The sequence below is a fragment of the Patagioenas fasciata genome, chromosome 3, assembly GCF_037038585.1.
Source record: "Patagioenas fasciata isolate bPatFas1 chromosome 3, bPatFas1.hap1, whole genome shotgun sequence".
In the NCBI taxonomy this organism is placed as follows: domain Eukaryota; kingdom Metazoa; phylum Chordata; class Aves; order Columbiformes; family Columbidae; genus Patagioenas; species Patagioenas fasciata.
This window is the reverse complement of record NC_092522.1, coordinates 88231583-88254919: the sequence shown is the minus strand read 5'-3', so window position 1 is coordinate 88254919 and position 23337 is coordinate 88231583. Positions and strand designations below refer to the sequence as shown.

The 23337-nt window shown below is 39.9% G+C and overlaps 2 protein-coding genes across 4 annotated transcripts in view; one reads left to right on the top strand and one right to left on the bottom strand.

Annotated features, from left to right (window-relative positions):
* Positions 1–12968, top strand: part of ZNF292 (zinc finger protein 292) — a 48661-nt gene extending 35693 nt beyond the window's left edge. For both annotated transcript variants that reach the window (XM_065833345.2, XM_071806786.1), the window contains exon 8: positions 1454–12968. In XM_065833345.2, the coding sequence (XP_065689417.2) occupies positions 1454–8632 (7179 nt within the window). In that variant the 3' untranslated portion in view covers positions 8633–12968. The remainder of the gene's footprint in view (positions 1–1453) is intronic.
* An 826-nt stretch (positions 12969–13794) lies between these two features.
* GJB7 (gap junction protein beta 7) lies at positions 13795–22575 on the bottom strand. 2 transcript variants are annotated; one of them, XM_071806787.1, is made up of 3 exons: positions 22461–22575; positions 20745–20806; positions 13795–16052 (listed from the first exon to the last, which is right to left on the bottom strand). In XM_071806787.1, the coding sequence occupies exon 3, from the start codon at positions 16023–16025 to the stop codon at positions 15342–15344; it is 684 nt and encodes a 227-aa protein (XP_071662888.1). In that variant the 5' UTR covers positions 16026–16052; positions 20745–20806; positions 22461–22575; the 3' UTR covers positions 13795–15341. The 2 variants fall into 2 exon arrangements, with proteins under 2 accessions (XP_071662888.1, XP_071662889.1); XM_071806788.1 differs by lacking the exon at positions 22461–22575 and adding an exon at positions 20927–21087.
* Between the last annotated feature and the right edge of the window lie 762 nt (positions 22576–23337).

The following is a 23337-nucleotide window of genomic DNA, read 5'->3' as shown; positions in this document are numbered from 1 at the left end:
AAGAAAAATTGGAGGATAAACAGAAGAGCTGGATACCACAACTGAAATGAAGGAAAAACTAAAGGTGAAGTTATAGCTTCTGCTGTTGTCTGTGCCCTCCTAAGTAAGATATTTTCTGTCAGCAGGTCCTATTCCTCTTCATTATTGTCTGTATTTCAAATATTACAGAAAATGGAGAGGAAAAGCTTATGAGGAAGGGAAATGGAGACTGTATATTAATACATATGAAAATTACAGAAAGTTTAAAAAAACCCTGTTGAATTGCCACTAAGAATGCCGTTTGTTTCAATAAATTAAATACATGCTTTTTGTGGACTTAGATCCAATGTTGTATTAAAAACTCCGATCATCTGTCTCAGCTAACCTTGCCATCTAATTTTCCTAATTTCCTCTCATTAGTAGTTGCAGTACTTAATGTTAATAGCTAAATTGAGCTGTTCCGAAGGCTTTTAGTTAGGGGCTTTCTGTAAATCGATATAATAATTGTAAGAATAAATTCCTTTTCTCATTTGGCAGTATTCTAGTATGGCTAATCATGGACTTCTAATCTTAAAGATTATGTTTTCCAAAGGTCTCAAGTAAATTGGAGTTAGAGAGGGGGAGGAAAATAACTTTCACAGAGACTAGTGATATTAAGAACTCTGTCTGCACTAACCCATACTGATTTTTCTGTACTGAGCTGTGGATCATTTCATAGATGTCAGAAATTGGACACCATGTGGATAGTAGACTTGTGCATTCGTAAGTTTGCTGGACTTTATCCTCATGTGTACCACAGCCTCTGTGTATTCTTGGCAGCATAAAGGGGCTGTAAAGTGGACATAAATGTAATTTATGTTGCCTAAGGGTATAAATGAGAATAGACCACATGACCTTTGGAACACTTCAGTGATGGAACATTTAACTATGCTCGCTGCTTTCAGTTGAGGTCAGTTGACTTTGAAGTGGCATAATCTTTAAAAATAAAAACAGATCTTTATACATTTAGTGATTTCCCAATTATAGATTTTTTTTTTTGAAGATCACATGCATCTCTTACTGTGGCACTTCATACCATTTGAATTCTACCCAGTGCTAACTTAATGCTCCATAGAAGCTCACCTCAAATAACTGACACAACTGGCAGGCTTTATTAAATGGAAAATGCGCAGTACTGCTCTAATATAAGCATAACATCTCTAACATAAAATTCCTGAAGTCCTCAAACTAGGCAGAGCATACAATTAGTGTTTTAGTTTTATGTACACTTTCATGTTTTTTGAGTAGCATGAAGACAAATTATGAAACTTAAGGAGTGGCATCTAAAGACTGTGTTTCTTAAAGTAGAAAGTATTATTATAAACTCCAGGTGCATTTTTTCTGACACTTAGAGTTGGATAGTGATATCTTTTATTTACAAATATAGAAAAAAGTTATGATAAGCTGACTTACTAAAATCAGTCTTGCTTTACAGATTGATGGTGCTGGGCTTGCAACCTGCATTGAACTGTGTGTGAAAGCATTGCGCTTGGAAGCCAGTGAAAATGCAGATGTCAAGATATCTATTTGCAAGACCATCTCCTGCTTGCTTCCAGATGATTTGGAGGTTAAACGTGCTTGTCAGCTGAGTGAATTTCTTCTTGAACCCACTGTGGATGCATATTATGCTGTTGAAATCCTTTATAATCAGCCTGACCAGAAGTATGATGAAGAGAATCTTCCCATACCAAATTCTTTGCGCTGTGAGCTCTTACTTGTACTGAAAACTCAGTGGCCTTTTGATCCAGAATTCTGGGACTGGAAAACTCTCAAGCGTCAGTGTCTGGCGTTGATGGGAGAGGAGGCATCCATCGTGTCATCAATAGATGAACTAAACGATAGTGAAGTTTATGAAAAGGTTGAGGATTGCCAAGAAGAGACTAAAGAAACTTCTGTGAATGGGCTTGCTGGCACTTTTGATGAAGCTACAAGCCTTCTTAAGGGTATCGGAGATGAAAAGCAGAAGAAAAGAGAAATTAAAAAACTCAGAGAGAGGGGGTTCATATCGGCTAGATTTAGGAACTGGCAAGCTTATATGCAATATTGTGTGTTATGTGACAAAGAATTCCTTGGTCATAGAATAGTTAGGCATGCACAAAAACATTATAAGGATGGAATTTACAGTTGCCCTATTTGTGCACAAAATTTTAATTCTAAAGAAAACTTTGTTCCCCATGTAACTTTGCATGTTAAAAAATCAAGCAAAGAGAGATTGGCTGCTATGAAACCACTGAGAAGACTGGGAAGACCTCCTAAAATAGCAACTACCAATGAGAATCAAAAAACTAATTCTGTAGCCAAACAGGAGCAGCGACCCATTAAGAAGAACAGTCTCTATTCAACAGACTTCATTGTGTTTAATGATAACGATGGTTCTGATGATGAAAATGATGACAAAGATAAACCTTATATACCAGAAATAGTGCCAGTTCAAAAGCCACTACCTGTTAATGAATTCACCTGCCCTGTAACATTTTGTAAAAAAGGCTTTAAATATTTTAAAAACCTAATAGCACATGTAAAGGGGCATAAAGATAATGAAGAAGCTAAACGTTTTCTTGAAATGCAAAGCAAAAAAGTGATTTGCCAGTACTGTAGACGACATTTCGTAAGTGTTACTCACCTGAATGATCATTTACAAATGCACTGTGGCAGCAAGCCTTATATCTGCATACAGATGAAATGCAAGGCTGGTTTTAACAGTTACGCTGAGCTGCTGACACACAGGAAAGAGCATCAAGTCTTCAGAGCAAAGTGCATGTTTCCTAAATGTGGCAGAGTGTTTTCTGAAGCGTATTTACTCTATGATCACGAAGCACAACACTATAATACCTATACCTGCAAATTCACAGGCTGCGGAAAGGTATACCGTTCTCAGAACGAACTGGAAAAGCATATTGAGGATCACAGCAAGCAACCCGAAAATGTGCAACAGCCTGAAAACCAGCCTGATCAGCCTGATCTCAGTCAGCCTTCTAAAGCTAATGAAAATACCAATGGAGTTGCTGTTAAAGAGGAATTGACACCTCCACCGGCTGATAACGAAAGTAGTTTTACTGAAGGAGAAAATGTCGTTTGGAGTCAAATCAAAGCAGAACCAGTAGGGAATGAAAGTGTAAGTGTACTGCAGCAAAGCGATTCCTTGCCTAATGCTGGTTCAGAGCAGTGTCCTATGGGTTCAGTGAAGACAGAAGTGGCAATTCCAGCAAGCAACATTAAGATGTCTGCTGTTAACCAGAAGATCCGAGAGAACTTTGTAAAAAGAGGTAAATTGGCTGCTACTCTCAGTAAAGTAGATACCACTAATCTTGGAGCCCAGCAGTTGTGCTCATCAGTTGTCTCCTGTCTTCCAGTTTTTGAAGAGAGAAAGGAAGAAGACTGTCTCAGTCCAACTCAGAATATTCAAAATATTTCTGTGACCTCAGACACACTAAAACCGGAAGCCCTTGAATCAAAAAGCTTAGAAAGACAAGTTACCATTGTAAGTCCATTCAGTATGCAGAACCAGGCAGGGTATCGAAACAGTGTACCCATTTCCAAACTTGAAATTGAAGACAGTATTAAGGCTGCAGCTAATCTCTATAACCTGCCTTTAAAAACTTTAGAAAGTATTACATTTATTCCATCACAGCCTAACATAAATAGCTCTTTAGTTCCAGCTGTGTCACCAGCAGCTCCAATTCAGAAATTCAGTTGCCAGGTTGAGGGCTGTACTCGAACGTACAACTCATCCCAGAGCATTGGCAAACACATGAAGGCAGCACACCCTGACCAATACGCTGCTTTTAAAATGCAACGTAAAAATAAGAAACCACGAAAATCCAGCAATCTGCAGAATGTGCCGACCGATGGGAAAATTGTGTATCTTTTGCCATCGCAAGTGGGCAGTCCCAGTGGTGCTGCTTTTACTGCACAGAACAAACCTAATTTGAATCCCACCTGTTCCAGTCAAGTGCAACGTGTCTCAAGTACACTTTTCCCAACTCATCTAGAAAATTTGGGCAATCCTATGTTGCCTGTAGTGGAAAGTGTCATAAATCCAAGTTTGTCTACTCGTATTAAAAGTGAGCCTGAGAGTGTTTTATGTTCACAAATGGAAAATCTATCTGGTGCAACCTTACCTTCCCAGTTGGATGATCTGGCAAAAACAGTTATGCCTCTGAATGTTGATGGTGGTTCGGATCCTTTTCTTCCTTTGCCTGCAGAAAATGGTCCAATGTCTCTCTTTCCTTCGTCAGCAGAGAATCCTCCAAATTCAGTCTTCTCACAAGTGGAAAATAATACAAATAACTTTTCGTCACAACTAGAAGGAAACACTAGTTCTACCTTCCCGAAGGAGGAAACTGTTGATCAAATATTTCCCTCACAATTGAGTAATGATAATAACTTCAATGGAACTAGTTCTCAACATCTAGCTTCAGAAAAGGTGAAAAAGGATGGTGGCCAGGGCCTAAATGGGAAAGAAAGAAAGCCAAAACATAACAAGCGAGCAAAGTGGCCAGCAATAATTAGGGATGGCAAATTCATCTGTAGTAGGTGTTTCAGGGTTTTCACTAATCCTAGATCACTTGGTGGTCACTTATCTAAGAGGTCTTACTGCAAACCTCTTGAAGGATCAGAAATTTCTCCAGAAGTTCTGCAGGCTAATGGACAGTCTTTGCTTGCCAGCATGATTCTTTCCTCAAATTCACTAAACTTGCAGCAACACCAGGAGTCTACCTTCAATCCAGAGACGTGTTTTAAAGATCCATCGTTCCTCCAGTTACTTGCAACTGAAAATCGTTCCACAGCCTTACTGCAGACTATGTTTCCACGGGCCAACGTGACTAACTTTAATACCAGTGGGAATGAGGAAGGAAATCAAATTATAAAACAAGCCTTGGAAACTGCAGGCATCCCGAGTACCTTTGATAACACAGAAGTACTTCCACATGTAGTTACAACAAGTTGTGTCGCTGGTACGACTCAGATAAATGCAGCTGTTCTCTCCAACTCCACTGTGCCCCCTCTGCTGCAGGCGGTCTGTAACCCCAGTACCTTGCTAACAGACCAAAACAGGACCCTCAATGCCAAAATTCCTCCGATAAACGAATGCAAGAGTTTGCCTGGTTTTGCAACAGAGAACTTAATGCTAAAGACTATTGAAAATGGCTTATGTTCTAGCTCATTTTCTAATACCATTGCAGCAGCACAAAACTTTGCAGGCAACAGTTCACGCATTTCAGTTATAAGTAGTCCCAAGAATTCAGGATCAAGCAACTTGAATAAGAAGGGAACCAGTGCTTCAAAGAGGAAGCGAAAAGCAACTACACCCTTGCCTGCACCCAGTGCATCACAGAAAGTAGTAGTAAGTAATGCAACAACAATGGGACTTCTAACCAAAAGCACTGATGGAAATGTGCAAATACAGGGAGAAGGTTTTCAATCCAACTTGCTGGCAAATTGTGGCTCTCAAGTGGTGGTGGAAAATCTCACGCAGAAACTCAGTAATGTTGACAATCAGTTATTCGTGGCCAGTGTCAAACAGAACTTCAAAACTAATCTTGAGGCTCATACAACGTTACCCCCTTTAACAGTAAAAACTGAGAATGGGGATTCCCAAATGATGGCTGTAAATTCTTGTATACAAGCAAATTCGGAGGAACATATTTCAGAAGACAATGTTATACAGAATTTTGAAAAAACTCTGGAAATAATTAAAACTGCCATGAATACTCAGATACTTGAGGTGAAAACTGAAGTTCAGGATACCATTGCTGCTTCTGGGCAGGACTCGCAAGTAAATAATGCACAGGCTTCTTCAGGAAATTCTGCACATTGTGTAAAACTACCCACTCCTACACAATTTGCTGTGCACACAGGGAGTGTCACTGCAGCAAAGAATAGCTCTGCTCAGTCTGAGACATCTCAAAAGGATGATACTCAAATGCTGGAAATCTTGGAACGCTTGAAAAATCTGAAACTAGAAAATGATTCCCCCATTCCGATCTCCGAGACTGTTTCCCAGTGTCCTCCAGCAGATCCGCTAGCACCAGCAGTTCCTGTTGTATCAACTGAGAACAAACCCCTCATCCAGTTATCTTCAGAGGCAAGTAACATTCAGTTCAGTGATAAAGTTAATAAGCCTTTTGTATGTCAGGATCCAGGCTGCAATTATAGTGCTATGACAAAAGATGCATTATTTAAACACTATGGCAAGGTTCATCAGTACACGGCAGAAATGATACTAGAAATCAAGAAGCATCAACTGAAGTACGCCCCGTTCAAATGTGTTGTAGCTACCTGTCCAAAAACATTCACTAGAAACTCTAATCTCCGAGCACACTGTCAGCTTGTACATCATTTTACAACAGAGGAGATGGTGAAATTAAAAATTAAAAGGCCTTATGGCAGAAGATCTCAAAATGAAACTGTGAACACAGCTCCACGACCTGTTGAAATAAAAACTTTGCAGACACTAATAATTGAAAACAAAACTGCAGCTCCATTGATCAAAGAAGCTCCGATAAAAGAAGTTGTGGAGCCTGTAAAAGTCTTGGAAAACCTTCTACCAGAAAATAATATTTCTGAAAGACTGGAAAAACCACCTCAAGTGGTTTGTGTTCCACTGGAGCACCATAGCACGGCCTCTTTTGGTACTACGCAGGCACAACCCAAAGTACGCAAGGTTAGGAGGTACAAGAAGGAAAAAGACGAGAGAAAACGTAAGAAGCCTGTCACAAAATCTCTAGAGCAGTTCCCCACGAGTTACAGCCCTTATAGACCGTACCGGTGCGTCCATCAGGGCTGCTTCGCAGCTTTTACGATACAACAAAACCTAATCCTTCATTACCAAGCTGTGCACAAATCAGACCTCCCTGCCTTCTCTGCTGAAGTGGAGGAGGAGAATGAGCCAGGCAAAGAGGAGCGCGATGAGGTGGAAACCAAACCCGCTGCCAGAGAGTTCAGGTGTGAGGTGAGCGACTGCTCTCGCATCTTCCAGGAAGTTACCAGCTTGATACAACATTATATGAAGCTTCATGACATGACTCCAGAGCAAATTGGAAACATGAAACCGGCTCCAGAGGCAGGAAGGTTTTCTTGTGATCAGTCTCAATGCAAGTCTTCATTTACAGCATATCTTAACTACATTGTACATCTTGAGGCAGATCACGGTATTAAGATAAGGCCAAACAAAGTAGAAGATGATGGTTTATTCAAGTGTGACTGTGAAGGCTGTGACCGTATTTATGCTACGAGGTCAAACCTCTTGAGGCATATTTTTAACAAACATAATGACAAGCATAAAGATCATCTAATAAGACCCAGGAGACTGACACCAGGTCAGGAAAACATGTCAAGCAAAGCAAATCAGGAGAAACCGCTGAAGTCCAAACAGAAAGGACTAAAAAGCAGGTCAGGAAAAGAAGGTAACAGACTATCAGTGAAAACAAAACAAAAGAAAAATGTGAACTTGGAAAACAAAAATTCAAAAGCAATTCAAGTTCAAGAAAATAAGGATTATTCACTGAAACGTGGCAAGCACGTCTATTCAATAAAGGCCAGAAATGATGCTTTATCGGAATGTACAAGCAGGTTTATAACTCAGTATCCATGTATGATAAAGGGATGTTCGTCCGTAGTTACAAGTGAAAGTAACATAATAAGACATTATAAATGTCACAAGTTGTCCAAAGCATTTACTTCCCAACACAGAAATCTTCTTATTGTATCTAAAAAGCACTCTGGCCCACAAGTAAATGAAACCTCTTGTGAGCAAGAGGAGACTGATAAAAAAAGTGATGTGAAAGAGCCTGAACCGAGCTTGATAGTGAGCAATAATGATTCAAGCACATCTACGTTACCACAAAAGGAAACTGAAAGAGGTGAGAAGGATGAAGTGGATGAACTGACAGAACTATTCATTACCAAACTGATTAACGAGGATTGTTCAAGTGCTGAAAATCAAGCAAAAATCCCTTCCACTGTAAATACTGACTTGCAGGAGACTAGCTCCTGCCTCTCGGAAAAGCAAAAATCAAACAACTTAAAAAAAGCAAACAAAGAAAAAAATGTATCTCAGAATAAGAGGAGGAGAACTGAAAAACCTGAGGAAGTGCTGCCTGTTGACATGAGTAGTGTGCACAGGGAGGAAGAGACTGCTGTCGCCATTCAGACAGCTGAAGAGCAACCTGCAGCTTTCGACTGGAGCTCATTTAAGCCGATGGGTTTTGAAGTGTCGTTCCTCAAGTTCCTTGAAGAGTCTGCTGTAAAGCAGAAGAAAAACACTGAACGAGACTACCATAGCAGTGGAACCAAAAGAGGATCCCATTCGAACTCCCGAAAATCCAATGAGAAGACCTCCATAGCAAGTAATAATGTCACTTGGTCGTGTTCCGAAACTGAAACCCTTGTGCCGTTTGCCAACCCATCACAGCTTCCGTGTGGTGATAACATAAAGATAGTTTTAGACAAGACTTTTAAAGACTGTGCTGAGCGTGTGTTGAAGCAGCTTCAGGAAATGAAACCTGTTGTCAGTTTGACAAAGTTCGAAGGACGCTGGGAGGATAATCCAGAGGTTACAGCTGCAAAAGTAATTGTTATTGGTACTGAGCAAGGAGAGTCAAAATACTGAAAACCTGATGTGTTTAACCATGACCCGGAATAAAATTTATTTTGACTAGGAAGCCATCAAGCATGCTAGTAACTGTGGAACTCTCTTATTTTGAAGTGATTTAATCTAGCAGAAGACATGACATGAGTCATGGGAATTTGTTATTTGTTTTTATCCCTATGGGACTTGAAGAACAGAATACTTGCTTCAGTTGTAAATACTTGATCAAAACCTCAACTTTCTATCAGATTGTCCTTTCCATGAACTAAATCTTTGTGAGTTGTCTGTGATTGGTATCTTTCACCAGGTCACTGCTCATGTATAACAGTACTCTTTTATTTGTAGATACATTTTTTTGTATATATTTATTATTGTAAATCATTTGCTGCCACCAGCAGTCTGTAAGTCTAAACTATTAAATGACACATTTATATTTGGAATTTTAATTTGTAACTAAGTAAGCAAGTTTTTAAAGCTGTCCTTTAATCATTTTAACTTATGGACTTTTGAACTAAAACTAGCTAAGTCTGCCATATCCAGTTTATTTTGCATAAAGCATTTATTTACAGGAGAGGAGCTGGATAAGATCACATTTCATAAGTTAAGCATACTGACACACTCTCATTTTTGTAAATTTTGACATCCAGTATCTATGGACGATATTCATATGTAGTTAACTCATAAATATAATAGTTTTCTTATAGCTACATTTTTCATTACTTTTAATTGGATACAAAACATTTATGATTCCGTAATGAAAATGGAAATGTGAATAAAAATAATTTGCTACATTGGAGATTTAAAACAATATTTGGTATTAAAGAATCCGTTGTGAATGTGATAGAAAATTAGTAGTGTGGAGCAGTGTATATATTTGAGGTGGTGATTTGTGAAGTAGCCCAGTATTGCCTTAAATAAAATCACATTTCATTTCTTGTTTTATACATGTGATCTTATAAAGGTTATTTTTGTTTCTGTAACTTAGATTGGTGTATAGTTTAATTTTTGTTAAAAAAAAAATACCAAACCAAAACAAAAAATCTTCAGAAACCGTTTTTGTAAATAGTGGGTTTATAAAACAGATGGTTTATTTTGATAATACCAGTTTGGTATCTATCTATAAAATACGTGAGTCCTCATGCCATACCGTTAAAAACTGAATAAACAAGGCACTTTCTGAAAGGGAAGTGAGATTGTGATCTTAGAGCCAAACTCGGTGGTTGTGCTCTGCTGAGGGCACAGGCTCCATCCGCGCTGCTCTGCCTCTCGCTGACTCCACCTGCCAGATCTCGCCACCTCTCTCATTCCCACCCTTGAACAAGCCTCGGAAGCCGTGCCGCTCGTCGCACCCAGGACTGGAGCCGTTTTTCTGTATGCTGCTAACTGAAACAACAGGTATCCTGCTTGCTGAGTAACTGAGAGCGTGAATGCACTGCTGGGAGCTGTCAGTACCCAGGAATCTTCAGTGTTGGTTTTCACGTGTGATTACACTTAAGTTGGATGGGACAAGTCAGCTGGATTGTGTGGTACCAAAAATTTGTTCTTGGATTATTCTCACTACTGGATGTGACCTACCTTCATTAATATAAAATAGTCTTTATCTTGGGAGAGATTGGCTTGATTTTTTTTTCCTCCTATGAACTTGTCTTGCCATGTAAAGCTTTGCATTAAATGCTACACTTGATTGCTCTTAAGCTATTCACCTGGAATCTGTGACAGTTTACTTGAATAACAATGCACAGGACACATTTCTACAATCAAATGAAATTACTTGTTGTGAGAGTGAGGATTATGTATGGAAAAGTGGAAAGGCAACAGCATTTCACCTTGGGCGTAGCCCTCAGTTTGCTCACTGGTGCTAAATTGTGTACCTTCTCAAAAAGCCAGTGCTTCCATTTGAATGGAGCCCAATTGCTCTTCTTGCTTTCCATCCCTCCCGAGTGACTAAACTGATAATTCTGCCAACTTAGTAAATCAAAGTTGTATCCTGAGAATGTTAAAACCAAACCAAATCCTTGCGTATTAACTCTAGGAGAGGCCATTATCATGGTTAGAAGCATGTGATGCCACATTCTACCTACCAGTGGCTACATGGTCTCTTTGGATGGAGTTACTGTTGAATGCCAGCTGTGGTGACTGTAGAGGGATCTGCTGCAGGGGAAAAGAGGGCAGAGAACCTCCTCTGGAGAGGATCCACAAAGCTCACCCAAAATCTCTTGTTTTCAGATGTACCTAACTGTTGACAGACCTCACAACTGTTAATTTGTAGAATAATTTCGTGTTGTGTAAGTTGAATATTTTCATCATTGACATTCCTAATGATAGATACTGTGTCATTTGCAGTTTTTAGACTGAGAGTGGTATACAACTATTTAGCTACACAATACTATACTAGAATGTAGAATGCCATTAAAAAAACAACAAAAAAACAAAAATATCAATGTCATAAATACCCTGGAAATAATTTCTGGTTTGGATCTGAATGTAGGGTCTGAATTTCTGAGAATTAATTTTTTTAAATTGTCAAATTCTTATCCAAATGAATTCAATTAAAATGGGTACTGTACCAATACAGTCAGTGCCTTCCATGGCACACTCCCTTTTAGGTGGGTACTGACAGATAAGCTGGTATAGTATTTGTTTTCCTTTTTTAAAAAAAAAAAAAAAAATTTTAAAGCAAAGGCCCAAAGGTAGGGTCTGATTTAAGATGTCATGGACTGCAGAGGGCACTGTGGTGTGGTAAAGCCACTGACAAGAGTTCCTGAGGAAATAAATTGGGTATTTGCATTTAGATACTTTGAGTGATGTACCCGCAAGTGCTACCGGCTCCTGCCCAGCCATGCGATCCCTGTCTTGTCCCTTCTCCTTCCTTCTGTGTGTCTTCCAGACATGTCACCCATTAACTGTGGTGCACTTGAGCAAAGACACATTCTTTTAAGCCACTTGTCACCATCAGGAATGTGCTGACTAAAACAGCAATTGCTGCTCATGGGGAAACAACTAAATCAAGGAGTCCAGATGCAGAGTACAGACTGCTTTGTGATTGAGAGGTATCTTTAAACCAGCTGTCAGTCTTCTATGGTTAACTGTGTTTATAAAGAACACTTATATTGTCTGGGCTCTAATTCAATGTAAATAAGAGTAGTGGGTTTATCCTCATGTGTTTTGAGGTGCTTGCTCTCAGCAGGATGGGGGGACTTGTTGGTCCTAGAGCATTCTGCTGGGATGTCCTGTCTACAGCCCTTGAATAGCGAGGGAGCCATGCTTGTCAGATTAACACCGAAAACAGGTGGTTCAGGTGAAGTAAAGTAGATAGTTGTATTCTTGCAAGTAGTTTCTGTGCCAAAGAACTGGTTGGTTGGGGCTCCCACCTGCGCAGACAGGTTCGCGCTGCCCGCAGGGCTAGCGGAGCTGCTGCCCTGCCCTGCTTGCCCCTGGCTGGAGCCCTGGTGTGGAGAAGGGCTGGGAAACAAGGCCAGAGGTACCTCAGATGGCAGTAGAGGGAAGAAACTATCAGCAAATAGGGAATTTTTTTTCTGTGACTTTTTCAGATCTCAAGATGTCACAAGGCAGGGAGATTACTTGAGTCTTAAATAACAGGATGATCTATGTAAGATGCCGATCTTTTAATGTTTGCAGAGATGTTTGGAAATATGAGGCAAATATTTTTCTATGAATGTGAACAGAGTGGTCATGTTTGTCCTTTACGGTACGGGCTCATATCAGCTTCCTACCAATTGCTATGTGCTTGAGGAGACTGTACTTTTTCACTTTAAAAAGAAAAAAAACCCACCAACATAGCACTTGAATTATTTTTGTAATTTTGTCTGTTCAACTTAAAAGTTGAATACACAAAAAAGCCCTCAAACCTTTAGTTAAGGCACTGAGCCTACAAACTCATCTGAACAAAAAGCATAAGGGCAAATATTGTAGATGAGTGAAACTTAAACTGGACACAAAGCAGCATAAAGGCAGGGCAAAGGCTGTGGAAGGGAAGAAGCCAGGAAAAGACCAAATGCTGGCCAAGAGCAATGGTTCAGAAAGTAGATGAGTTTGTTTATTTTCTCTCGGGTTAAGTAGAATCAGACAGAGCTGCCCTGTGTGATGCTGGTTTCCATTGGCTCTGTCACAGCAATTTTGCAGGACATGATGTAAAAGCCTCTTGGTGGTTTGCTATGAGTGAGTCAGGGCTTACATAGGGTGGGTCCATAATAATTTTTCATACTGTTTCTCATACAAGGTACTGGCTTTGTCAAAACTGAAGACATGAAACCTGTTCCTTTTGGAATTTCTTTGTCATTTCATGGCTGTTAAAGATAGAATTAGAAATAAAGCCTTGAATATACATTCCAAAGAATTGAAGTTGGTTCACAGGGAAGTTTTTGGTCTAAGCAGGAAGCTCTGACCAGTCGCAGAGCTGTAGGGGACGTTCTAACACCCTTCAAGCCCTGACTTAACACACTTTTTTATTAGAGAGCAGCTAGTGCACAAATTTAATCAGAAACCTGTGTTGGCCAAACTGTGTTTGCTTCTCTGTTCTCTCTCAAATAAACCTTGCTTTTAAAAAAAAAAAAAAAAAGAAATACTTTTTTGTTGGTGTGCTGTCTTAAAATCCATCCTCAATAATTAAAAACCAGTTATTTTGGAAGCAGTTTCTTTATTTTGATAGTGTTGTCCTTGTTGTAAAAAATGATGCATTAATATACAAGATAATTTTGAGTTTTGTTCTCAGTTACTCAGACTGTGGCAGTCACAGTTGCACAGGGCCGATGGGCAATAGTTTTGCTTCGTGCACTCCTGGCTGGGTTTTGTCCCGTAGCTGCAAAAGAGTTTCTAACTACGTTTCTGTTGCGAGCCACATTCTGTGTACATAGAGATATAACAGAAAATATTCTGAACTGTGTGAAGCACATTGGCTTCATAGACACACTGATTCTGCGTAACTCGTCATGTAAAACTTTACTTGGCTGTGACCTGGCAAGCAAATATCTGAGGGACTGCTATTGCTGTTAAGTTCAACAGCAAATGTATTTTCTCCTTTTATAGAAGCAGGTATATTTTAGAAAAACAAACAAGAAAAAAAAAAAAAAACTGGAAAACCACAACCAAAAGCACATAGTTTATTCTGTACCTGCTACCCCAGTACTTACAAAAGCAATACTTTGTAACCAAAGCTAGGGGTTTTGGGGGTGAAAAAATAGTTAATGTGCCTTTGCTACCATTTCCTTATCCTGGCACAAGCAATAAAATAGGTTCAACATTCAAGGAGCAATAATAGTTAACATGCTTTTGCTACTGTTCCTTCCTCTTCATCCTGATATGAACAATAAAATCCTTTCAACATTCAGGCAGCTCCACTTATTGCAGGTGGTGTGTTTCTCTGAAGGGTGTGTTTTGATCAGGCTCAGTGTTGATGTATGTCTGAAGGTCTTCCATCCCAGCAATGTAAAGAGAACACTACCCTGAAATAAGTCTTTTTAGACACTTAATTCCCATCATCTCAGAGAAGTCTAGATTCAAAAGAAAATACATTTTAGCTAATTTCTGTCCCTTTCTTGCTAGCCCACGCCCCACATATAACAAAGAGCAGAGATGCAGCGTGGCTAAGAGATACCCTGAAATCTGAGGGATGGGAATGGGTGATTCTTTTTTACTTTGTTTCTCCTGGAGGCTTTTTGTATTTTTATGTTTCGTGTGGTCTTCCATGGCAGGGAAATCTGCTGAAGGAGTCGCAGTATTTTCAGACTTAATAAAGGGACCAGATTCTGGGCTACTGAATACTAGCACTACTGGCTAATGTTTTGCCCTATTGTGCAGTCTGCGTTACTGGGATCCGAGGGAATTGGGAATGCTCTTTCCCCTTAAATACCACAACCATGGAACAGGAGAAAATTCTAACGACTCAGGCGCTGCTCAGTGCAGGTGACCAGGAGTTAACTCTGCTATACAAGTTTGAGCAAGCACCTTCTCTTACAGGCTGTGTTCTCTCAAATACCTCCAGAAGAGATGCTCTGCAAATAGATAAATAACTAGGTCTGTCTTTATCACCCTGGGCTTAACTAGATGTGTCTATCTCTTATTTTTTCTTTTTTTTGAGATGTTTTACGATAAACTGTTGGAATGCGCCGGTGACCATCAAGCTCTTTTCAGTACACCAGCAGCCAGTCTGCCAGCACTTGCCAATCGCTATTTCAACAGCTATCACATTCACCCGCCAGGCAGAATCTGTACGGCCCTTTCCTGTTCAGCATCTCAATCAGTCCCAGGTTCTTCCAACTCTGCATATAAAAAAGCACTTTTTGATTGTACCAAATAAAATCTGTGTAATATTCAAAATACAACTACTTGAGCAATTGTTTCAGCATGATTTATCAAAAGCATCTGTGTTTATATGAAACTCTCATGGAATTTTCAGGCTTCTACACCTTGTTTCACTGTGAAAAGATCTAGATTATTTTATGTATGACATACATAATGGGACTGAATTTATCTGCTCAGGTAAGGAGGAACTAATAGAGAAAAAGTATTTCCAACAAAATTGTCCTTTCGGTTCTGTAAAGCACTGATTGGAAGAGCAATTCATCAAATACAGCTTGTGTAATGGTCTGTAGCCTTCTTTCAAGTCAATGGGGAACCTTTTTTCACATTCAGTTCGTATACTCAGAGGCACAGGTGAGAAGCTGTTGTGGAACCGTCCTGCAGCTGCTCGTCTGTTGTGACCGATGATTTCTTATTTGTGGCAATCACTTTCTGAGCCTTGACATCTCTTGATATACCTCTTCAGATAACGTTTTATGGAGTATTTAAAAATGAGATAACTCAATTCACTTAGATTTAGTACAATGCACAGGCACGAGGTTGCCACCAGGAAATAGAGGAAAATCATCTTCTCTGTGGGTTTGGAAATATAGCAGTCTACGGTGTTGGGACATGGTCTTATGTCACATTTCACAAGACGTGGTACTTTGAATCCATTGTTCAATTTATAAAACAGGACAAGAAAAACTATTTCAAATCCTGTTTTTAAAACAAGGCTGATAAGGTACGTGCACAGCAATCCACCGTCTATCTCTCCTGGACTTTTGTAAAGTCTCCGGTTGTGATGTTTCTCTCTGTTCTCTTGGTAAGCAACATGAAAAACCACCAAGAGTGAAGGTGTGGAGACCATGATTAATTGCAAAGCCCAAAGTCTGATGTGGGAGACAGGGAAAAAATGGTCAAAGCAGACATTTTCACAACCAGGTTGCTTGATATTGCATTCAAATTCATCGTGTTCATATTTCCAGATGTTTTCTGCTGCCACAACATAAACCAGTAAGCGGAATATAAACACAACTGCTACCCAAATTCTTCCAATCCCTGTTGAATATTTATTGACTCCACTCAGCAGATCACACAGGAATCCCCAGCTCATTTTTCTTCTCAAGGAAAGAAGGAAATGCTGTATCAAAGAAAGAGAAGATCAGAGAGATGCTTCCTCTTGGGTGAAGAAAAATGAGACGCTCATTCAAGGTGAAATATAACCAGTAGCTGAAGCAATTTAAAATGATTAAGCACATTAAGCTTATTAAAATTATAAAGCATTTAAAAAACAATAACAAACTGCTCTTTGTTCTGATAATTTGCACATTCTGAGGCTATTACGCAAAATTTATTTGCTGTTAAAATAGACTTTGTCAATTAGGCTGAAGGCTAATAGTTCTGTTAAACTGTACTTTGCAAGTAGATGCGCCTGTTCTTCCCAAGGGTCTCCTGAGCACCAGGCAGAGCTGGCAAGTTCAGGCTACCGCTCTGCCTCTGAGGTACACTCCGCTTGGCCCTGGCAGTTATGCAAACACATAGGACACTCAAATTAGATTTCACTTCCAAATTTATGTATAGCAGCTATGAGTCCCATAATAAGTTGAATACCAAAATGCAAATTGTTTTCTTCTTTTTTTTTCCTGTGGTCAAACTTCTCAGTAAACTAGTGCAATATTTTAAATCCTGTCCTGCTTCATTGGGTTTTTTTGGTTGCATTTCTTATCATTTAGGAAATGCAATAAGCTTTACTCCAAAACTTTATACTTTTCCATACAAGTCTTCCCCTGTCCTAACCGTGGAACGCTTTTGGAAAAGCTGCCTAAGGAGCCTTTGGCAGGCAGGCTCAAAGTCAAAAGCAGACCTGAGGTAACCACCAAGAGCACACAGTCACCCTCTAATAATAACTAATATGTTGCCGATTTATACTGGGAAGGAAGTTGAAAAAAAAATATTTGCTCTCAAAGAATGGTTACCAAGCTACTCCTTTATTCTGCAGGTAAAAAAGAATAATGGGGATATCAGTTGGCCTATATCCTACTAGATTAATATGCTTTTAAATATGTTTGGCAGGGTGGTGACTTTGTAATTAAAGAGTTCTGTTCTCCATGTCTACAATTAGAGCCAAGCAGAAGTTTAAATCAAGCTTTTTAAGATGTCAGCACTAGGGCTTTAATGTTTTTTAGTTAAGTAATACACACTATATCAGTCTCAAAAAAGCTGAATAGCGAAGCATGAAGATACTGCTATGTAATAAAGCACAGGCAAGGAAACAAAACCTTCACATGAGCAAGCATTTTAATAGCATGTATGAACACATCTCGTGGATGAGCTGTCCTCTGGGGGAGATTTGAAGGAAAGCCTCAAAAGGCCTTTTCTAGGATTTTAAGATGTGAACAGGCACTCTAGAAGGGAAGACTGAATTTTGTTATTCCATGTAAAATGAGTACAGTTATGGTGGGCTTTTGCCATAAGAACTGCACCATCCCTTTCTAATGTAAAAAAAGCCTTATGTCACCTATCAGTTCACAACTGGAGTTAAACCAGTCACCAGTTCTGAGCCTTCAGCTGAACAAGTCAGGACAGAAATGGAAGATATTCTGGCTCACCAGCAAGGCACAAAAATCAGTAGGAACCAACACTGGTAGAAATCAGGCCATGGAGATACCTAAATACAGATGGGGAAATTTACCTTGAGGTCTCTTTTCCCAAAGCTGAGCCTCTACATCCTTACTTTAGCAGCAAGAGGGATTAGAAAAGAGCAACTTTATACCTCCATTTGCCAATTCCACATTGAGAAGTATGTGAAGGGAAAAAGAAAGTCCCGCCCAAAGAAAATAGGGATCAAGCATTTGACTAGAATCTTCATCAGAGCCCAAGCAATGGGCAAATTCTAGCCAGCCAGCAGGTTGGATAGATGAAATTCCTGCAGAATTCATTCCACAGAATGAAAGATGGTTTCTGGTCTAAGTGCTCTGGTGATGAGAAACTGAAATTCGTCACAGGACTGCGGGGCAGATCTTGTGGCCAGAGGTTCTTCTGCAGCCAGAAGTCTGCAGAGCTTTGGTTTTATTTTCCCACTTGCAGCCTTCACTTGATGTTGAGAAATGGTTGTACAAGACAACCTTCAGTCGCAAGGCCAGAGGGCCGCAGAGCCTGTTTTGTGGTATTGTTTGGGTTGTACCCAGCACAGCTCCTCTGTTCAAAGGAGCTGCAAATGTGCCTTTAAAGGGTTATGTTTGCTTTAGGCACCACTGTTGCTATAGAAGATTGTGGATGTTAACTGATGCTTTTGTATGCTTTGAAAATACAATTAATTCACTGAAGCATTGCAAAGAACATATGGAATGGAAAAAATACATGGACTTCAAAGATAAGGAGTTACTCAACAGCTGAACAACAGAAAATTGACTTCATGGGATAGCACAGGCACAGACTGATGAGAGCATAAGTTAGCCGAGGCTACATAAGACAAAAACGTTATATGTGCCATATGAAATTCAGAGCAAGGTGAGGATTCAGACCACACCAAAAAAAAAAGATAAATTTTCAAGAGCAGTAGAAAAAGATGAGAGTGGTATGAGGTTTTGTAACTCTTCTAGAAGTGGCAATACTTGTGGAAGCAGATGCCAAGAGCAGTGTCAGGGCATGATGCTTTAGCAAAATTATATTCTGACTGACAAAAGGACAAGAGAGGAAAAAATGTGATGCAAATCCCTATAGCCAAAGAAGGAATCCAATCTTAGCATTTGGATGAGGTTCATTCTGTGCAGAACGATGAATCAAAGGGAGTCAGAAAGGGAAGCTGGCTAAAGAAATTGAGTAGCTTGTGGAAAATGCAGATGACATCAATTTGCATCAAGGTACCATCCAGCATAGAGGCTGACAATGAAATGACTCAAAGGTTTAAAAAAGCAACAAAAGGGTCAAAGGGGGATCTATTTGGCACCATGGACATAAAGACAACAAAAAGACTTAGCGTCTCTTGGAAATTACAAAGGAGGCATTAGAGAGTCTTAAACAGTAAAAGAAAGATTATTTGCTCCAAATGCTCAAGAAAAAGTTGAATGGAGCAAGAAGTGAAAAGCAGGGATTTGAGGTTAAATTTACTTCACGCCCCTGCTCAACACACATAAACACACACACACCTCAACTTGGACAAAAGCTGATTATTAGAGAAACATTGATTTGTTGTACTCATTTCTAGCTGAAGTAGTAGGGATGAGCATCAAAATAAGTGTCTGGGCTTCTTCTACTACCAGCCGGGAAAGAAAGCAGGTCATCTCTCTTCCTCATTGCATACGTTGTTTATTCCCTAAATGTGACTTAAACATCCCGCCCCACCAACACACACACACACTTTGTCCTGCTCACTAGAGACACAAGTGACCAGAAGAGCCTCCACCCCCACATTTCCCTCAGGTGGAACAGTGACTTGGTTCCTCCGCTTCAGGCTGCACACGTGCTCTGCTGAACAAACAGCAACCTGAACGCACCATTAGCTTCTGAGTGTACTGAATGTCATTTATTGAGTAAAGTGTTTGAATAGCACTATTGTTGTTGAGTATATTCATCAAATAATCATTTCTGTCGTTCAGTGAGGTCTACAGAAGGCTGGTTAATGTGCATTGCGTAATGCGTCCGTTGAAAAGCATAGTGCTCAGAGAATTTCACCTAGATCTCAATCAGCTCTACTAATTTAGTGACTTCAAAAGCAGAAAAGGTATCTTTGTGCAGAGGAAAATGGGGGGAGCGAGGGGAAGGTAAGAAAATGCAAGAACAAACTGACTAAGCAGAGAGGAATTGGGGAAAGCATCCAAAATGTTAGGGGCACAAAGAGGGGAGGCAGCTTGAAGAGCAGCAAATTACAGGAAGAAGATGCAGTATTATGGGAGAGAGAGAATGGCGAGAAATAACAGAAAGAACATGAGCCTGGGAACAGTGGATCTATGAATTCTGTAGAAGCAAGCTGAATTATCTTCACAGGCTGAGAGATGGAAAACCACTTTAGTTTTCTGGTATAAACATTGCTAATGGGAGTATTTTGCGGCACCTACAACTTAGCCTTTTTTTTTTTTTTAATAGGAAGAAAGAGAACCATAAATAGCAGCAAAAATGATAAAGCAGAGAGCAGAAGTAGAAAATCACAGAGGAGAATATAGGATCATAAAAAAGCAGAGCTGGTAACAATCTTGATAGTTCATCCCCTCCATTTTTTTTTACAATTTAATCAAAACATCATCACAGCACTTTAAAAAAAAAAAAAAAAAAACCACAAAGGATCATTTCAGTGTTATGATGAAAAGAAAAAAAAAAGCATTGGCACAATGGTTTCCATAAATAACTGTACAAATAGTGAGTCTTAACTTCAGATGTTCATTTAGTAACTGTGCTTTCCACTTATTTTCTTTGTTTGCTGATAGAAGAAAGTGCACATCCATTTGATGGTGGCTGAGTCTTTGTTCTTGTTTCATGGACTACCCACTGCTCCTTTACTGACTACCAGAGGTGTAAGGTCCACAGGCTGAGAAACACTGATTTGCTTTGTTCTCTGACCCTAAGAAGGCTTCGTTGTGCCTATACTGTACCTGAAAGTTCAGTGAGCTCTTAAATTGATTGGAAGATCCACTAGCCACCTCCACCTCACTCCATTGGGGTGCATCTGTTCCAGTGCTCCACCACAGAAGAAAAGGAAACAGGAAACCTCCTGGGAACACCAAGGTAGAGTAAAATGCCATTGAAAGCCACCCTACCAAGCTGCACATGCACTAGACGTTCAAACTGTCGCACATCTGTGGTAGGAGCTGAAAAGCTATTGTGACGAGTCACTAACCTTTCAAGGCCTTTGTTTCTTGTTCAACAGCAAGAGTGCCAAGACAGGGTGTTTTCCAGGTCCTTATGGAAGAGTCAACATGAGAAAACAGGTCATAAAAATTAAATTTGCCCTGTTCAGACAACCTAACTCTTATCAGAAAATAAGTAAAGCTGTAACGTTAACATAGCATTGATACTCACTGCTGTTTAAGGCTCTTCAGAAAGAAGACAGGTACATCTTGATGGCCCATGAGCAAACACAGCCCTCCAAAGGTTTCCTGCCTATTTTATCCTTCAGACACTTCCAGTGGAAGAGGAGGACTCTGAATGGCAGATGTTAATGTACTGGCAGCAGCTTGTCCTTCTCTCGCACGTCAACAAAAAGTAATTTACAGACATTCTAGACTGAACTTCATTGGAGTAAGTCCTTCATTAAGGCGTAATAAGAAATAGAGGTCTTTCCTCAAAATATCAACAGTCTGGACAGAGAAAACATGCTGTGGAGGAGGAGATGTCCACCAGAGAGGTGATGTGGTTTATCCAGCATCACTCAGCACATCAGAGGCAGAGCGAAGAAAAGAGCCATGGTCTCTTGTAGCCCCATCCCTTGCTTTCATCTTCCTTAGCTTACTGATTCTAATCTCTCACTGTCTCATGCCTATTATTAACATCTATTAATAATTTCTCAGAGCAAAAAATGAGCCCTTTAACACACTGGGAGACAAACCTCTGAGTACAGTGATGCTGTAAGTAGAATTCCACAAACAACTAAATAGTGCTTAAAATAGACATGTGGTATGTAAAAACACCAGCCTAGGTATGTATTTGGCAATCAGCTATAGGAAGGAAAAGATTAGATGGAAGAGCACTCAGCTGGTCATTTAGCACTAGACTGGAGCTGGCTGGTTTGGCTTTTACACCTGACTTGTGCATAGGCTTCTGAAGTGGCTTGGGACAAATCTTCCTTTCTGGGCTTCAGGACCTTCGCTGCCACACATTCACTTCTCTGCAAATAGAACTTCTGAACTACATCTTCAGTAGGCTTCATAAGCTTAAGCAAGCTTGGCATTCTTTTTTTTATAGCCAGTGGTGGCAAAATTCCATCTTGTTTCATATTTAGGGAAACCGCAAACACCACTTAATAACGCAGCAGCTGCCAAGTGTGATGATTTGCCAGCTGCTAATTGCTGTGGTCTCTCCTCCACAGCAATAAATGGGTTTTGAGAGTTCACTGTTTTCTTTGTTAGTTTGGTAAACTGCGTAATTACACAAAATTAAACTCAGAAGTAGCCAAAATGACTTTATTTTTTTCTGAAGTTGTGATGTCTATATTTTGCCTACACAACTACTACTGCATTTCTCAGCACCTTTGTACCAACCAGATAACCCACCTCTCCCACACTCTCCCAATGTAAAGAACAACTCCTCCTGCAGCAAACGATCTTCAACATTAGTATTACTGCTCCGTTCAGGCTACTGTTGTATCACTTTAGTCAACTCGTAAAAAAAATGAATTTACAAAATCAAAAGATTTTCTCTTGAACAAATAATCATCAATGGCCACATTACAGTTTGTCACTCCTTAGTAGTTACAAAGTACTGCAATAGTCTAATGTAAAGAGGGTTATGTCTGTGGTTTATGCTGGCTGATGGGATACTTTCACAAGCCTGTTTGACATTAGAAAAACAACTCATTCAGTAAAATTGTGTTTTATAACAAGAAACTCTAGCTTACCTGGGTCTCAGTGAATGACTACAGCTGGACCACGGTGTTCTAGTGGCATTAACAATCCACGATTCATTTCCGAGAAAGGGAGTTACTGCTTTAAGCCTTGAAAATGGAAACTGCTCGTCTCCTAGGTAATATAAACGGAACGAGTGAAACCTGATCATCTCTCCTAGCATGTTGTTCAAATCAGAGCCATAATGTGTCTTGTGTCATCAGAAAGCTACCAGGAAACTACAGCATGTGTTTAAAGTCGCAGGCTTTATCTGCATCTTTTGAGTGCTCATCGGCATCAGCTCTGCACCCTTTGTGCTTCCCCATCAGTGACGGCACAACCTGAAGACACTCATGCTGGGACACCCGAAGCAGTGGGCCACCATCAGTGACACTCTATGAGACACGTGTGGTCTGTGTGCTCGCAAGCCAAGAAGTCACTTGGCCACATCAATCTTGCCCAGAAGACTCCCTACACAGAGGCTGCCTTTCCTATGGCATCCCGACGGGAATGATCTGGGGGATCCAGACAGCTCCCCATTTCAGATGCTGCTTCAGTACTGGCTTTTGTCTCATACAACTTGTGCTCTCTCTTCAATATCAACTTTACGGCAATATCAAAATAGCAAGAAAGGCCTTCATGAAATTGTTCTTCACTCTTAGCACCACTTCATAGTATGGTTTCTACATTTTTTTCATAAGAACTTTGTCCATGTGAAAAACTTGAAACCACTGTATGAAATTATGGTAACCTTCTGAAATCATATAACTGACCTAAGAGCCTTAACTCCCACTCTGATTGCTTTTTGATATTTTACACCAGAATTGTATTTCGGATTCTCTTGGGCAAGTAAATTGTTAAAGACAAATATTTCTTTAGGGACACGTTGCT